Here is an 18,570-nt window from a genome sequence, read left to right as displayed (position 1 = left end):
CATCTAAGAAGTTCATGTCTTTCTTTCTTCAGTCGTAAAGAAATTATGATTTTTGGAGGAAAACATTTCAGGATTTTTCTCCGTATAGTGGACTGCTATGGCGCCCCGAGTTTCCAAAATGCAGTTTAAATGAAACCTCAAATGCGGTTGTAAATCATTCATTCAAATATACAATTTAAATATTTTTTAATCTCAAACGCTCGTCCTGTCTTGCTCTGCCTGAACTCTGTGTATTCTGTATTCGGTATGTCGAAAAACTTCAATCGTATGTTCTCCCTCAACTTCAAAAATTATTTCAAAATCATCCTACATCGCTGCAGAAGTTCCGACCCAGTCTTTGCAAAGTGAACATGCAAAGAGATCAAACACCCTTAACAAACAAGGTAAAACAGCGATATAGGGCGATTTTGAAGTTGAGGGAGAACATGGGATGGGATTTGACATACCCTAACTGTCATGAACTGAAAGAACACTAGATAAGACCCTTCTTCCTCAGCTGGGATCGTTTGAAGCCACATTTAAACTGCATTTTGGAAGTTCAAACTAAGAAAAATGCTGAAATGTTTTCCTCTAAAAACAATTTTTTTACGACTGAAGAAAGAAAGACATGAACATCTTGGATGACAAGGGGGTGAGTACATTATCTGTAAATCTTTGTTCTGAAAGTGGACTTCTCCTTTAAGACACTGTTTTGTCTGAATAGTGAGTTGTTATCACCAAAGTGTTCTGCAGGCTTAAAAAACGAAGGTAGCAGTCTAAAAGATGTGTTGTTATGTACAATACATGCTTAAATTACAATTACAACACAGGCTAGAAACAATATATTAATCTTCATTCAATTTTTCCTTAACATATTGAAGAGCTATGTTGTTGGAACATCATAATATTGATAACAATAATCCAAGTTCCGTAAATAGTCATTTAAAACATGAACATCTTAATAATTTGTATCAACATGTGTTCACATTTTCCTACAGAAGAGTGTAAACATGTTTAACAACAGAAAATCTCATGTTTTTATCTTGATATTAGCTTTGTGGCCCTCTGATTGGCCTCATTGATGCGGGATTCATTGACCATGGCCTGTAAACAAACAATAAAGAATGGTTAATATAACAAGGTTCAGCTGCTTTTTGTAGAATAGACGTTTCTGAACCTCCTCCAAACACTGACCTTGCTCTGTATGCGTTCAATCTGGACGTTCTGAGTGTCGATTTCATTGCCCATGTCAAGTGCCATGCTTCTGAGGTTGCCAAGGATACTGCCGACCTGTGCCAAGTTTTCCTCCATTTCATCCTCTCTTGCATCGTTTGTCACTCTATCAAAGAAAAATGATTGCTTACAGTGTTCAAAAGTTTGGGGGTGGTAAGATTTGAAAAGTCTCTTTTGCTCACCAAAGCTGCATTTATCTGAGCAAAAATACAGTAAAAAGTAATACAATGAAATATTACAATTCAAAACAACTGTTTTTCCTATTTTAATATATTTTAAAATACAATTTATTCCTGTGATGGCAAAGCTGATTGTTTCACAGCCATTAGCAGACTTTAGTGTCACATGAGCTTTCAGAAATCATTCTTCGAATTCAAAACAGTTGTGCTGCTTCATGTTTTTTAAAGAAACTGTGATATATTCTGTGATGAATGTAAAGTTCAAAAGAACAGTATTTATTTAATATTATTTTATACCATTATAAATGTATTTGCTGCCACATATGATCAATTAATGCATACTTGCTTAAAAAAAGTCAACTGTAAAAAAACAAAAAAAAAACAAAAAAACACAATTTGTTGAGTCAACTTAAAATAATTTGTTACCCTATTGCATTAAAATGTTAAGTTCAGTCAACTCAAATAAGTTTAGTCAACTTGAAATGTTAAGTCAAACTAAGTCACAACTTAGATATTTGAGTTGACTAAACTAAACATTTGGTTTACTAAACTTACAAGCTGGGCTTGTTACCAAGCTACCTTCAAATTTTAAATTGAATCAACTCAAATATATAAGTTGTCACTTAGTATAACTTAACATTTCAAGTTGACTAAACTTTTATGAATTGACTTCACTTAAAATTTTAAAGACAGCCAGGTAACAAATTATTTTAAGTTGACTCAAATTGTTTTTTTACAGTGTATTCAAGCTTTATTTATTTAATTTAAATCTGAGTCTGAAACAGTTGGGCCAATTTATGAAGGAGAACCCAAAAGTTTCGGCACCTTCTAATATATCCACCGCTCATTGTCATCTTCTCTCTTTCATCCACAACTCGAGAAGAGGGCTGGCTAGACACCACTCCATCTTGATTATTACCCCAAACCTTCTTATACGCCCCACTTGCTTCAAAGTCCTTTAGTCTGAAAGAAACCGTATGAGAATGACAGTTGACAAGATTAGTCATAGCAGTTGTTAAAGGGGTCATCGGATGCCCATTTTCCACAAGTTGACATGATTCTTTAGGGTCTTAATGAAAAGTCTCTAATATACTTTGATTAAAAATTCTCAACGGTTTTGTAAAACAACACCCTTTTTACCTTGTCAAAATGAGCTCAGCAAAAATCATCTCATTCTAAGGGATTGTTCCTTTAAATGCAAATGAGCTCTGCTCACCCCGCCCCTCTCTTCTCTCTGTGGAATGACGATCTTGTTTACTTTAGCCGCTAAACTTCCTAACTACCATGTTATAAGGCAAAGGCGATCTCAAAGATTCACAAAAAAACGCTTATACACACTTCTGCTGTAAGTGAAGCTGGATGAATGATTTGCGCGAACATAGACGGATATATGTAGATCAGGAGGCGCATTCCATTCACAAACAAATGTAATCCACTGCATCTTCAGCAGCTCAGATGTCGGGAGTAAATGACGACCACTATATTCATTATTATATCCAGCAACACAACACCTCAATCGCTCAATCGGAGATATTCTTGTCTAACTTACATCCCTGCTTCGGCATCGAAACAAGGAAAGTTACTGGACTGTGACAGCTGGTCTGAGGTAAGAGCTCATGTCAATCAACTATCGTGGGAGCGGCCTCTGTTGGTATGACGCCACACCGACAGGCATCTGAGAACGGCTCGATTTGAAAAAGGGAATATTATTTTTACAGATTAATTAAAAACCACTGCATGGATTTCTATCATTATAGGGTAGATTTGTACATACACTGCCAACACACATTAATGTTCAAGTAACATGAAAAAGTGAACTTAGCATCTGATGACCCCTTTAAAGGATTAGTTTGCTCCTGAATGAAAATTTCACAATAATTTATTCACCCCCATATCATCCAAGATGAAAAGAAAAGTTTTTTGAGGAAAACATTCCAGGAGTTTTCTCCATATAATGAACTTCAATTAGGATCAGGGGGTTGAAGGTCCAAATTGCAGTTTTAATGCAGCTTCAAAGGGCTCTACATTAAGGGTCTTGTCTAGTGAAACAACTGATCATTTTCTAAAAAAAAAAAAATATATATACTTTTTAAACCACAAATTCTCATCTCGCACTAGCTCTATGATGCACATCTATGACTTCACGCATTACGTAATTATGTTGAAATGGTTACGCGTGGTCAGTTCTTCATCTGTGTACTCTGGTTCAAAAAGGTAGCGTAGGGTGAAAAACTCCATTTCATTTTCTCCTTTATCTTCAAAGTCATTCAACATAGTAATTTCGTAAACACTGGGTCAGTACTTCCGCCTACGTCATGTGTTACCTTTCTAACATGATCACGTAATGCGTGATTTTTTTTGTTTTAGAAAATGACATTGTTTCACTAAATCAGACCCTTATTCCACGGCTGGGATCATGTAGAGCCCTTTGAAGCTGCACTGAAACCAATTTGGACCTTCAACCTGTTGATCCCCATTGAAGTCCTATTATGGAGAAAAATCCTGGAACGTTTCCCTCAAAAACCTTAATTTCTTTTCCACTGAAGAAAGAAAGGCATGAACATCTTGGATGACATAGGGGTGAGTAAATGATCAGAAAATTTTAATTTTGGAGTGAACTAATCCTTTAACAACTAAAACTTAGAGAAACTGAAATTTAGGTTGTACCTGCCTAAATTGTTTGAGGATTTAACACTGACTCTGCAGACACAGGTAGTTGGTGTTGCATCTGTTTTGAATGAACCACACAAAAATCACAGTACATATTTGGTTGGAGTTTGTCTGATTATAGTTATGGGGTTTAAATCATGAGTTTCATGAGTTCAATGGTAAAGACCAGTGAGGGTACATATTTTTGACATTAAAAATGTAAAACCTTTTATATTCTCAAGGCAATATATATTTATACACTAGTCTTCTACCAGTCTGTTTTGGAATAATTTTTTTTTTTTTTACAATGTTTTTGAAAGAAGTCTCACCAAGATTACCTTTATTGACCTTTAATTAATAAAAAAATACAGTAATATTGTGAACTGTTTTCTATTTTGATATATTTCGAAATGTAATTTATTCCTGTGATGGCAAAGCTATATTTTCAGCAGCCATTACTCCAGTCTTCATTGTCACATGATCCTTCAGAAATCATTCTAATATGTTGAATCTTAATTATTCCAAACTATTAGTGTAAATATATGAACAATATAAAAAAAGATTTCACATCCAACCAGTTTCCTGTGATTTCCTGAGTTCACACAAGCAATCACTGGCACAAAATGACCAAGGCATGCAAGGTTTTCATGCAAGCACACTAGAAGCCAAGCCCCTCCAAACATCACATACTTATCACAGGAGCACAGACCGCAGCATTTGCCCAGATCTGTAAGGTTTTTCTCAGCTTCCCTCATGTCCTGGTTGATCTGGTCCAGCCCTTCCTCAACCCGCTCAAGCTGCTCTGGATGACGGAAGGTGGGATCACAGAGTATGGAGGTTTCAGGGGTTAAAGTATGGAGATGAGATGAAAAAAACAACAGTTTTCTCAGCAATAAGCACCACACGCCCATAAGCGACTAAACATCAACAATAGCTCTAGCTCCAAATGACAAGCAAAATGGACAAGTGACATGTGACTACTTGTGTGAGCACAAGTTGAGCACAAGTTTCAAAAGTTTAGATGGGGTACTGCATGAACCTCTGCTCACAAAACAGCCAAAAAAAGCCTAACATGTAGCAACATTAAAGCAGGACAGGTTATCCAATGGGACAGAGGCATGGGCAGAGAGGTGACATCATTGACCGCCAAGCAGCCATGGCTCAGGTGTCAGGGAGAAGACCTACTTTGTACATGGCCAGATGCACAGTCCGCAACACCTGGCCATGTCAGTGAGATTTTTCTCTGCCTCCTTCATGTCCTTGTTGATCTGATCCAAGCCTTCTTCTATGCGGTCCAGTTGTTCTGCCCATGCGAAAGAAACAGTGGAGGGCACGGGAGGCAGGAGGAAGGGGAATTGAAAGGGGAAATATGCAAGCATGCACACAAAAACACATAGAGGGTACATATTTCCATATGTACAGAATCATATATGGCTGTATTTATATATGTCGTATTGAAAGGAGGAGTAAGTAACAAAAGATGAAGAACACACGGTCTATGCTCCCGCATCTTGTGCATATCATTAGCATGAAGATAATAGCTACCTGTCATACAGATGCAACAGGATAAATGAGCAACTAATGATGCATTTGCAATTAGTTGATTGTTCAGCTGCTGTACATTTTATCTCTATTTATCAACGGAGTGTTTGAAGATAATTCATTACCTCCCTGCTCGTCCAGCATAACAAGTGTCCTGATCCCTGCATCTTTACTCTGTTGAAGAATTGGAAATCATTTAGTATAAGTACACACTGAGGTAGGCAATTCATGCATTTTCTTTCAGTTGAATACGTGAAAAAAAATAATTTGTGATGGTGCTTTTGTTGTATGATTTTCAGTTTGTGCCCAGAGGCAAATTTAAGTGAAAGGCTGCTCAACAATAAAGAATTTTCACATGATCACATGAATGTCGTAACACTTTACAATAGGCTTCATTAGTTAACATGAACTAAGAATGAACAATACGTCTACAGCATTTATTAATCTTAGTTAATGTTAATTAACGTTGACACTAATGTGTTTGTTCACTAACATGAACAAACAATGAACTGTATTTTTTTATTAACTAACATTAACAAATAGTGTGAGAAATGTATTGTTCATTCATGTTAGTTAATACATTAACTAATGTTAACAAATGACACCTTATTGTAAAGTGTTACTGATATATTTTACTTTGTTTTATGAGAATATATATTTTTTTTTTTGTTTGAACAGTGGGGTACAAAACTTTGAGACCACTATATTTTCACTATGTTTTAATTTTAAATTTAAATTTAATTAATAAAATAATTTATGTTTTGGTTTTAGTTATTTTAGTACATCAAGTAAAACAAGAAATGTTGCCTTTGGAACTAGCTAAAATAAAATAAGTTTCTGTTTATTTATATATATATATATACACGTCAGATGGATTTAGAGGCTTTTGCATCTGAACTCTTCATATATATATGATGAATAAATGATGATAAATGATATATGATGAATAAAATGTTAAAAAGAACAGCATTTATTTCAAATAGAAATCATTTCTTACAATATACACTACTGTTCAAAAGTTTTTTTTTTGTTTGTTTTTAAAGAAATTAATACTTTTATTCAGCAAGGATGTATTAAATCGATAATAAGTGATAGCAAAGACATATATTGTAAGAAAGATTTATATTTGGAATAATTACCATTCTTTTATCATTACCATTACCACAACTTTTTTTTTCCATCAAAGAATCCTGAAAAAGGTATCACAGGTTCCAAAGAAAAATATTAAGCTTTGCATCACAGAAATAAATTATATTTTAAAGTATATTAAAATAGAAACTATTATTTTATAATGTAATAACATTTTAAAATATAGTTGAAAAGTTTTCCCCCCTGTATTTCTGATCAAATAAATCTGCATTAAGCATAAGAGACTTTTAAAAAACATCTTACTGATCCTAAACTTTTGAACGACAGTGTATATATATATATATATATATATGCTTACGGTTTAAGATAATAACCCTGTTTTTTAATAATATTTTTTAATGAATGGTTTAAATGAGATTCCAGGTTTTCATTGTGGTCTCAGACTCAATCTGTCCCATGTTGACAGTGCAGTTTCTGTTCAACAACTGTTCAACAACACAGGATGTTAACTGCAATTATTAGACATATTATACATGCTGTTATGAATAATGATCACTCACCTCCTCCAACAGAAGCTTCATGTTTCGGGTGATCTCAAGGGACTGTTGGAAGTAAAAAATCAAAACACAATGGTGACTAAAACATGAGAAAAACATTGAAAACTTTTAATATCACTGTAATATTTCTAGGCCGTTTGTTTGGTATACTGTATCGGATTTTTTTAATTAGCAGAAAACAACATTATAGCCCCACAGGGGGCTATAATTACAAAACATTGCTTCATGGGCAAATATTTCTTTATTTAGTGAGTAGTTGTGTAATAAGCGATCTGCGTCAGTGTCCAGATCACCCTGTCAGGATTTATTTTGCATTAAAGACCAGCAGACTGTACATTATCCATTACATAACACCCAGTGGAAAATCTGGTGATGAATAATGGCTTCATTTACGATTTACCTGACTTCGTCACAGTGGGAATCATAATAATACTGCAGGTGCATATATAATGCGTTTAGCGTCATCATCCTGGTTGCTATGTACCATGGGAATAAGTGAGAACGGAAAATGTTTGATGTCATTACTGTAGGCCTGTTGATGAGCAGTCTCATCAAAACAGGACAGAAAAACACGCCATCAGCCAAAAGCCCACACAAATCAATGCAAATCAATGCTGAACTTTGCTACTTCTGTGATTGCAGCATTACCTCATCCGTCACCTGATTGGCCCTCCTCTGCATCTCCTCCACTTCAGATCTCATGGTGGAGTCGGCAGCCATCCTAGCTGAGAACTACAGCAGGGGGGAGGACAGGTCGAGGGACACGGTTATTCTTAGAGCAAAGGCTTTATAAGCTCAGCATGCCTCAGATTGACAGCAATAATTGGTCTGGTACAACGGAGAAGAAACGGCACAGCTGACGTGTTGCATAAAATCAGACCCCCTCGTGCAAGACCAAAACCATCATTTATTAATTGCTAGGTGCATCTCAGAATCAGCATGCATTAGGCTGGAAAATTATACATTTCGACAAACCTTAACCAGTCCTTAAACTTACAGTGTTTAGAACGTGTGTTTAAGTTGTCACAATGTCTTGCACACCTTTATTTCGTGACTAAAGAAAACCAGCAGTACGCATTTGAAACAAAGTAATTAGGCTGCATTAGTTCTTTAACATCCTTTTAGGCATCTGCTTTATATATATTTATGTGCAATGTCAAATAATTAAAAATATTAACGATGTATAATGGAAATGTATGAACATATTTTGAATAGTTTGCCCAAAAGTGAAGATTTGCTTAAAATCTGAACAGATTTGTAGAAACTTAGCATTCCATCACTTGCTCACCAGTGGATCTCCTGCAGTGAATGGGTGCCGTCAGAATGAGAGTCCAAACAGCTGATAAAAACCTCACAATAATCCCTATCTCCAGTCCGTCAATAATGCCTTGTGAAGTAAAAAGCTGTGTGTTTGTAAGAAACAAATCCATTTAGACCTTTTAAACTTCAAAGCCTTGCTTGCAACTAAATTACCAGTCCTCTAGCCACCTAAAATGGTCCACAACAGTTCTAAATATTGTAAAAATTCTTATATGTTGGTAGATTTTTATGTGAGAGGAAAATACAGGATGAACTTCTCACTGAAAGTAGTATTATTATGGATTATGGACTGGCATTTTGGCCAGAAGTGATGGTTTAAAGTTAAATTTAACTTTAATGATGAATCTGTTTCTTACAAACATGCAGATTTTTACTTCACAAAATGTTAATTGATGGACTGGAGTCATGTGGATTACTTGTGAGTTATTGTGATGTTTTTATCAGCTGTTTGTACTCTCATTCTGATGGCACCCATTCACTGTTATCTCCAAATCTGTTTGGATTGGATTTGGATGGCCTGAGGGCAAGCACATTTTCAGCAAATTTACATTTGTGGGTGAACACCTTTAAAACTTCAAATGCTCCTCACTAACACAATATTTTTTTCTTTAATTCCATATTGATTTTAAAAAAATTAATGATGTTTATGTTTTTTAAGGTCATCATATTCTACTCTGAACAACTGAGACACACCACAATACCTGATACATATCTTTTTTCAAAGGATAGTTTTAATTAGTACATCATAAATGTATAATAGCCTTTTGATTTTAAGGGGAACGTTTATATCAGCAGGACATTAAAACACCCCAAATGCCACTCCACACAAACCTTTTCTTATTTTAATTAGATTTAATTATATTAAATCCACCTATTGTCTGGTTCACTATAGCAACAAGCAGATGTACAGCTTGTAAGAAACCTTTCATCATATGTGAACCAATAAATCATGTCATGACATATGGATAACGTCTATAATAGCATGAAAAGGTGGGCTCTTACTATTACCAGATCACTAATTAAAGTTCATACTGCTTGTGGTTCAGAGGGAGGGGTTACGTCAATATCACCATTAAACACAAATAGAAATGTTCTTAATATAAGGTTATGATTATTTTAGAATGTAAATTATTATGAAATGCAATAATGCACATTCTGAATCACGTCAACTTTAAAATATTGTGGTAAGAAACAAATGGCATCAAACCCAGAAAGCTATTTTAGGATAAAACACTGAAATGGTTAATGCATAAATTGTTTATGAAGATTGTTTGATTAGATGCATTAGCCTAAATTGAGTGGAACCTATTGCACCAATTTATGGACTTTTTTTCATTATTGATCACAGTTAGTCTACAAACCATTTACTGTTATTTCGATTTGCATTATACCAAGAAGGTAGAACCAATCTTGACTGATCAACATTTAATACCTAAAAAATCAAATGAAAATATCAAATAAGTGTATAATTTATTGGACAGGTTTGCCAGTGGGTTTTAAACCACAGCTGGACATAGACTTAATGAGGGGATTTCATTTGTTCACTGATGAAAGACTGCTGTCCAAACACAACAGACAGTAGACTAAATCAAAGCAGATTTTTTTCTTTCTTTCAAAACTTGCTTGTAAGTCTAGCAATAAGACCAGGCTTTTAAAGCAACATTTGATCTTACCAGCTTTAATAACACTAAATAATAATAATAATAATAATAATAATAATCTGACAAAAAAAACATTTGATTTGCACCTTTTTATACTGTGATGTGATTTACATCATGTATTTATATAATACAGCTAATTTTAAATTGTGTTTGTATATTATATATGTTGGTTTTGCAAAAACTCTCAGATGATTGTTATTATTTGCCTTCACATCTATATTACATGAATAAAACTCTTAAAACGTTTCTGCAACCTTACTAATCATATCAGATATAACAATAGGAGTAATGAAAAACATAACTTGAAAACAAATAGCATCCCAACAAATAGCAACCGTAAAGCTCAGCAATAACAGACGCCATATTCTTTAATACACTTTTCAGTACGTTACTTTACAAAAATGACCCAAAGTTTATTTTTCAACGAGATTTTCACAAAAATGATGAACAACTTACCGTATGACAGCAGGAACACGCTTGAGCGTTATTTTTCCAGAGGATGGCGCAAAGACAAAGCTGGTTTTTTTCACCTACTCGCGCTCAACACCTGTGTTTGCTCATCGATCTGATTTCAGCATCATCTACCCGGCGAGAACAGGCAGTTGACTTCATCGCAGGTAACTCGGAGGCCACGCCCCCTTGTGAAGCCGATTGGCTGTTGTTGCCATCATTATCGTGCGCTGGGGATTTTAATTGGCTGTTATGACTGTCAGTCATTTTCTACTTCAGCCCCAGATGCGGCTAACTTGCGTTGCTCGGAGCAACCGGTGTTTGCACACGTAATGAATGGAGACCTGCTTTTGTTTGTCGCAAACAAATAACGTTTATTTGAGCATCAACATAATAACTCTGCACAACTGACAGTTGACTCATATTCTCAGTAATTAAAAAATATGGCTGTGGAATCTTCTTAAAAGCTATTATCTATTCTAAAACTATTCTATTCCGATGGCTTTTCATCTTTTGGTTGAACATTCTTTGCAAATGATAAAACCATAGTCATGGAATAAAAAGGGCACGAATGTAATAAAATATAATATGGCATAAACTGAACCTCTAAAGATGCAAACACTCTGTCTAAGCTGCCACCTAGTGTGAAGGCACAGTATGATCATGCTGTCATAGCTAAAACAATGAACCAAATAATTATGTCAGTTATTAAAAACAAAGAAATTTGACAATGACAGGCCACACTGAGAAACTGACAAAAGAATACAATCAAGATGGCGAAGTATATTTTTCTTCGTTCAGGAGTACATAGTCAGCTGCAACCACTGTGAACAAAAAAAAACAAAAGAGCGTTATATAGGAGCTAATTTAGGAGATGATGTTTCTTCGTGGTTTTTAATTATAGTTGACACACAGTACCTCTTGAATGTCTACTTTAATGGTGCCATTGTTGTCTTTATCAAGCGTCTTGAAGGCACCTAATAAAAAAAAAAAAAGCATTAGTGAGGCAATTTATACTCAGACTAAAAATCTAATGAGCCTGTTAATAAAAGAATCTGTCAACGTACGACACATAGCATCCAGGCGCACAAGACATCCGATGTAATTGTCAAAGTCCATGTTGCCCTTTTCATCACTATATCGCCGGGTGATCAACTGGAAAAGCTGGTCATTGAGTGGGAACCCTAAAGGAGGGGGGGAGAAATTACAAATTTGACCCAGAAACTACACAACCGGTCAAAAGATTTTTAATGTTTATGTTTTTTAAAGAAGTCTATTCTGCTCACCAAGCCTGCATTTATTTGATCCAAAATATAGCAAAAGCTGTAATACTGTGAAATATATTTACTGTATAAAATAACTGCTTTATATTTGAATACATTTTAAAATGTAATTTATTTCTGTGAACAAAGCTAAATTTTCTGCATCTTTACTCCAGTCTTTAGTTTCACATGATTCTTCAGAAATCATTCTAATATGCCGATTTGCCATTCAAGAAACATTTATTATTATTCATATATAATCAAAGAAACCTGAAAAAAAAAATCTACATAATAATAAGAAGAAGAAGAAATAAACAAATAGTTTTTTTAGCAGCAGCAAATCAGAATATTAGAATGATTTCTGAAGCATCATGTGACTGGAGTAATGATGCTAAAAATACAGCTTTGAAACCACAGGAATAAATTACATTTTAAAAAAACAGAAAACAGTTATTTTAAAAGGTAAAAATTTTTAAAATTGTACTGTTTTAGCTGTACGTAAGATCAAATAAATGCAGGCTTGGTGAGCAGAAGAAACTTTTTTTTTTTTTAAACATTAAAAATCTTACAGTTCAAAAACTTTTGACTGGTAGTGTATATTCTATTCCAATCTGAATTGCTGACTGTGAATAATGACTGGTAGATGTGCTAGTATTTTTCCACAATACTGAAAAAAAACACACAGCGTGCCTTTTAAAATAGCAATGCAATCTGCAGCCATTTCAGTGCTAACAACATTACTCACCTGCTGCTTTGAAAGCTCCAGGTAGCTCATCGGACCCAATCATACCAGAGTGATCAGCATCAAAACTCTTGTAAACACCCTGGATTAAATAAAAACAGGTTGCAAACTCATTATTAAAGCAATTTTTTTTTTAAATCTTGATAGTTAGTTGAGACAAAGTAGTCCAACCAATCATAAATTTTGCATAAAATAAAAGTAATATAAAATATATAAAAATTACCTGCCACCTCTTGATGTTATTCCAAAGATACTTGAATTCCTCAAACCCCAGTTTTCCAGTACTGTCACTCTGAGAGCAGACAGTTAAGGCAAAACCAACATACAGTATTCACAGAATGTAATATTCAGCCAGCCTTTTTCTGTTAAGGATAGCTCACCCCAAAATAAAAAAAATTCTGTCATTAATTACTCACCCTCATGTCGTTCCAAACCTGTAAGACCTTCTTTAATCTCCGGAACACAAATTAAGACATTTTTAATGAAATCCGAGAGCTTTCTGACCCTGCATAGACAGCAACGCAACTAACATATTCAAGTCCCAGAAAGGTAATAAGAACATGGTTAAAATAGTCCATCAGTGGTTTAACCTTAATTTTATTAAGCGATGAGAATACCTGCGTCAACAGTACCACACACATGCGTCGTGGGAACTTTGATGAATGCATGGTGAAAACTGACACAGAAAAGAAGAAATTGGTAATAAAGTTATTTTTGTTTTCATTTGCTCACAAAATATTCTTGTAGTTCTCGTGGTAGTTGCACTGCTGTCTATGCAGGGTCAGAAAGCCCTCAGATTTCATCAAAGATATCTTAATTTGTGTTCCAAAGATCAACAAAGGTCTTACGGGTTTGGAATGACATGAGGGTGAGGAATTAATAATGGAATTTTCGTTTTTGGGTGAACTCTAACATGATTGCATTGTAGGATACGTCCATTACTGCCACCATGCTTCTGCAGGACTCAATAGTGAAACCATCTGTCTTCAGATCGCCATCTAGAGGTAAAAACCAGGGATCATCTTATTAGAATCTTTTCACGAAATAATGTTTCGTGTCATATATTCATGTTAAAGAAACTCACGTTTGGAAATAATCTTGTTAAGGATGCCCATCAGTTCATTAGGGCTCACCTCCATGTCCTATGATGAGAGGGAACGAATGAAGAAGTCAGAACAGCTGGACTTTCAGGTTTCTAATTTTTAAAGCAATAATTTACAAAGACTAGCAATGTCTAAAACACAGAGACAGACATACATACATATACATATATACACATATATATATATATATATATATAATATTATTTTATTTTATTTTATTTTATATATATTACATTATATCAGTACTTCTAAAACCAGGGTGCAAGGGGATGGGAGGACTTTTTTTTAATTTATTCATTTACCAGATGCTTACAAATTAGGAATACAGGCAATTTAGATAGGTAAAATAAAGTTTTATTTTACCTATCAGGAACAGTGAATGTTTTTAATAATTGTAATTAATTTAATAAATGAATTAAAACATACTTAAAATGCTGAAACACACATATAACCAGTAAAAGTTTTTGAACAGTAAGATTATGAATGTTTTTTTAAAGAAGTTTCTTCTGCTCACCAAGCCTGCATTTATTTGATCCAAAGTACAGCAAAAACAGTACAATTTTCAAATATTTCACTTATTTAAAAAAAAAAAAAAAAAAAAGAAAAATCCAAAGACCAGCATTTATCTGAAATGAAAAGCTTTTGTAACATTACACACAATACCATATAAAAGCTTGGAGCCAGTATAATTTTTTAAAATAGAAATCAATGCTTTTATTTAGCAAAGATGCTTTAAATAAGCGGTACCCAACCCTGTTCCTGGAGATCGACTTTCCTGCAGAGTTTAGTTCCAACCCTAATCAAACACACCTGTCTGTAATTATCAAGTGCTCCTTGAGATCCTAATTAGCTGGCTCGAGTGTGTTTGGTTAGGGTTGGACCTGAACTCTGCAGGAAAATCAGCATATTAGAATGATGCTAAAAATTCAGCTTTGAAATCACAGGGGAAAAAATACATTTTAAAACATATTCAAAAAGAAAACAGTTATTTTAAATAGTAAAAATATTTCACAATTTTACTGTACTTTGAATCAAATAAATGCAGGCTTGGTGAGCAGAAGAGACTTAGAAGAGCAGAAAAACTTAAAAAAAAAAAAAAAAAATCTTACTGTTCAAAAACTTTTGACTGGTACTGTAAAACTGTGCAAAGCACTGCGTGATAGGAAAAATCACTTACATGATCTCTCTAACACTAATCATGTTTTGACAGCATTTTTCCACTAGTGTAAAGAGGAAAGAGTGCTCTCTTTAACTTCTAAGAGCACTCCTGCATCTAATGAATCCAATACTCCAGTAAAGCATGCTTCCACACCCCTCTATGACTCAACACAAACCAAACCCATCGGGCCAGTCTACTTCACAATGGCAGGAATGTGAAAAAGAGGAAGATCCAGTCATACTTCTTGCCCCTGGACTAGTTTTGTATGGTATAACCACACCCATGTTGTCAGTTTGAAGACCAGTAACTATGAATAACACCCACAAACCTGTATCACAGCAATAAACTTTTCTAAAAACACAAGGAAAGCCTTGCTGGGTGGAGCAAAGTGATGGAATGTAGGCAATGCCTGTGGAGGTTATGGAAGTTTCTGGGTTGAAACCAAAACATGTGTCGAAGTGTCTGAGTTGTAAACATGTAATCAGACTCAAATACCCTAACGGACCTTTGTACGCAGGTATAGGGATCATTAAAGAAGTATGGGAGAGTACATCAATACCCAAAGTAATTTAATCTCCCAAAAACAAGAGAATGATGAGCATGCAAACTTTCTAAAAGTAGATTAGGCTCCTAAACAAACTCCTAAACGAAAGTTTAAATGCATATGATAAAATGGAAATTAAAAGCAACAGATAAAAGGCCTGCGGCCACGGCAGGTCTACTCACATCCCCTGCAAGTTGTTGAAACACCCTGCGAAACTGCCTCTCTTCATCTGTTTCATTCTGGTTTACATATGCAAGTGGTCTTCTGGGAGGAGGCTGGAAGAGCAGACAAGTATGAGAGATGCATTAAACTTTTTCAAGATACAAAATCAATCGATGAACCACTATATTTGACTTCCTGGATTCACCAAAGTGCTTAATGACAGTACAACCTCAGCCATTCAATACAATATAGAAATAAATATAGGAATATACAAACTTACAGGGTCAGATGGAACAAACTGATCGATGTTGCTGTAATGCATGGAAAATAAGATATCATAAATTAATTATTAAAAATGTATTTGTTTTTCTTTGGACAAGCAGTAGTGAGAGTACAGGCTTACCTGACAACATCTACGAGCCCTTTCAGAAATTTGCCGACTTGAAACATCTTGAGCACTCTGAACAAAATAATCAGACATATGATTAAGCAATATTTTTGATGTTTGTAACTAAATACACTGCACTAGATACAATAGCAGTGACGGTCAGCTCACTACAAAACTCCTTATGATTACTTAGACAACAATTTATGCTATTTACCTCTGGTTGCCATGGTATTTTTTTATTGACTGACTTATGTGCTGAATAAACAAAGCATTTCCTGCATTATAACTGCGAACACTCTGTGAGTTTATATGAACACATGACTTATAACACATGATGTTTATACTGCTATCTTGGTTTAACTACTGTAAAATCACATTTAAAGTTAAAGCAGGCCGTTGTGGTTTCTGACGCACATCAGAAACGAGTGCTGTTTTCTATTTAAACTACGATTAAATGACAACTTACCGGAACACAGACGCTGAATAGGTCCAGCGGAATAGTACAGAGGAAAAAAAGAGCCGCTGCTCAGACAAACAGATAAAAGTAGAAGCAGTTTACCAAAGGCGATCTGTTCTTTATGGATAGAGCAATTCTCCACACCCAGTCCACTGATTTGTCAAACTCTGGGTCCTAAAACCAGCCAGAAAGTTTCACGGACAGCACTGCGGAAGATTTGCGTCATGACGTTAATTTGTAGGCTGACTAACCCGTAGGCTAATTTGGCATGGCTATTTTATAAAGGTGTGTATGAAGCGTCCCCTAGTGACAAAATGTTGTATTACATCATTGATGTTCTTTAGTATTTGTAACGTGACAAATAATTTAAATGAAAAAAGGTTAACATTACTTAACTACTTTAGTTAATATATACTAAAAATAAACAATACTTCTACAGCACTTATTAATTTTAGTTAATATTAATGTATTATTAAAACCAAAAACAGTTTGTTAACACTGCACTGTGAACTAACAGGAACTAACAATGAACAACTGTATTAAATTAATAAATACAAATGACACCTTATTGTAAAGTGTTACCAAAAACATATATTTAAAAATAAAATGCAATGTTTTGCCTAAATAACTTTCTGGTGGTTCTTAGAATTGCACTTTTAGATTAATGAATTAAATACATTTTAACTAACATTATTTTAAGTCATAATTTTTTATTGTCACTGAATAACAACACCAAAATTAAGCGATACAATTACCAAAAAGGCTGATGGGATTTTAATATGCTATTATTATATAAAATACAAATAAATAAGTAAATAAATAAATATAATAAAATAAAACTGATCATGAATAAATTATCAAATTCTCAAAAAGAAAAAAGAAGAAAAAAAAGCATGAAATCTAAAATACATTTATTTATCTATTTATTTATAGATGCCATAAAATATGGTATGAAATTAGAGAAGCTGGCGGTAATTTTCAAACATTCACGTTTACAAAGAATAAAACAATACAAATACCAAAAAGGCTAATGGTGGTTTAATATGTTATTCTTATATAAAATGTGACCTTGGACCACAAAACCAGTCTTATGTTGCATGGGTATATTTGCAGCAATACTCAAAAATATATTGGATGGGTCAAATTTATCGATTTTTCTTTTATGCCAAAAATCATTAGGATATTAAGTATAGATCATGTTCCAAAAAGATATTTTGTACATTTCCCACCGTAAATATATCAAAATGTAATTTTCGATTAGTAATAAACATTGCTAAGAACTTCATTTGGACAACTTTAAAGGCGATTTTCTTTTTTTTTGGACGATCAGATTCCAGATTTTCAAATAGGTGGGTCTCGGCCAAATATTGTCCTTTCCTAGCAAACTTTCAGGTGATGTATACATCTCAATTTTGCGATTTTTACACTTATGACTGGTTTTGTGGTCCAGGGTCACAAATAATAATAAATAAGTAAATAAATAAATATAATTAAAATATAAATAATTATAAACAGTGATAAATTATCAAATTTGACAATAAAATTTGAAAAAAGCACAAAATCTAAAATGCATTTATTTATTTATTTTAAAAAGCCATAAAATATGGTATGAAATTAGAGAACTTACTTTTAAGCTGACTGTAGTTTTCAAACATTCACGTTTGCAAAAAAAAAAAAAAAAAAATCTATAAGAACAATTAAAAAAACAAAAACAAATACAAATACCGGAAAAGCTAGTGGTAGTTTAATATGTTGCTCTTATGTAAAACAATAATAAATAAATAAATAAATAAATATTATAAAAATAAAAAAGTAGTTATAGAGTGAGAAATGATCAAATTTGACAAAAATACAAGGAAAAAACATGAAATCAAATTTGATACTTTTTTTTAAAAGCACGAAATCTAAAATACATTTATTTATTTAAAAATGCCCTAAAATATGCTATGAAATTAGAGAACTTAAGCTGATTGTAATCTTCATAAAAAGGCTAATGGTGGTTTAATATGTTATCCTTAAAAGTATAATTAATAAATAAATATAATAAAAATAACAATAATTATAAACCGTGATAAATGATCAAATTTGACAAAA

At 33.7% G+C, this 18,570-nt stretch overlaps 2 protein-coding genes across 4 annotated transcripts; both read right to left on the bottom strand.

Moving 5' to 3' along the window:
* Positions 1–636: 636 nt before the first annotated feature.
* Positions 637–11,025, bottom strand: zgc:101731 (SNARE_SNAP25N and SNARE_SNAP23C domain-containing protein). 3 transcript variants are annotated; one of them, XM_051128896.1, is made up of 8 exons: positions 10,666–11,025; positions 7,877–7,960; positions 7,232–7,273; positions 5,708–5,756; positions 5,226–5,343; positions 2,217–2,354; positions 1,174–1,318; positions 637–1,083 (listed from the first exon to the last, which is right to left on the bottom strand). In XM_051128896.1, the coding sequence occupies exons 2-8, from the start codon at positions 7,946–7,948 to the stop codon at positions 1,018–1,020; spliced, it is 630 nt and encodes a 209-aa protein (XP_050984853.1). In that variant the 5' UTR covers positions 7,949–7,960; positions 10,666–11,025; the 3' UTR covers positions 637–1,017. The 3 variants fall into 3 exon arrangements, with proteins under 3 accessions (XP_050984853.1, XP_050984854.1, XP_050984855.1); XM_051128897.1 differs by lacking the exon at positions 5,226–5,343 and adding an exon at positions 4,731–4,842; XM_051128898.1 differs by lacking the exons at positions 5,226–5,343; positions 5,708–5,756; positions 7,232–7,273; positions 7,877–7,960; positions 10,666–11,025 and adding an exon at positions 4,731–5,213.
* A 420-nt stretch (positions 11,026–11,445) lies between these two features.
* On the bottom strand, positions 11,446–16,654 carry capns1b (calpain, small subunit 1 b). Its single transcript, XM_051128895.1, has 11 exons — positions 16,486–16,654; positions 16,035–16,091; positions 15,912–15,942; positions 15,652–15,744; positions 13,748–13,805; positions 13,597–13,661; positions 12,887–12,955; positions 12,667–12,745; positions 11,727–11,843; positions 11,578–11,636; positions 11,446–11,483 (listed from the first exon to the last, which is right to left on the bottom strand). Exons 2-11 carry the CDS (start codon positions 16,079–16,081, stop codon positions 11,457–11,459), a joined length of 645 nt encoding a protein of 214 aa, XP_050984852.1. The 5' UTR covers positions 16,082–16,091; positions 16,486–16,654; the 3' UTR covers positions 11,446–11,456.
* Positions 16,655–18,570: the final 1,916 nt, after the last annotated feature.

The sequence above is a fragment of the Labeo rohita genome, chromosome 15 (genome assembly GCF_022985175.1).
Source record: "Labeo rohita strain BAU-BD-2019 chromosome 15, IGBB_LRoh.1.0, whole genome shotgun sequence".
Classification (NCBI taxonomy): domain Eukaryota; kingdom Metazoa; phylum Chordata; class Actinopteri; order Cypriniformes; family Cyprinidae; genus Labeo; species Labeo rohita.
This window is presented reverse-complemented; position numbering and strand designations above follow the sequence as displayed.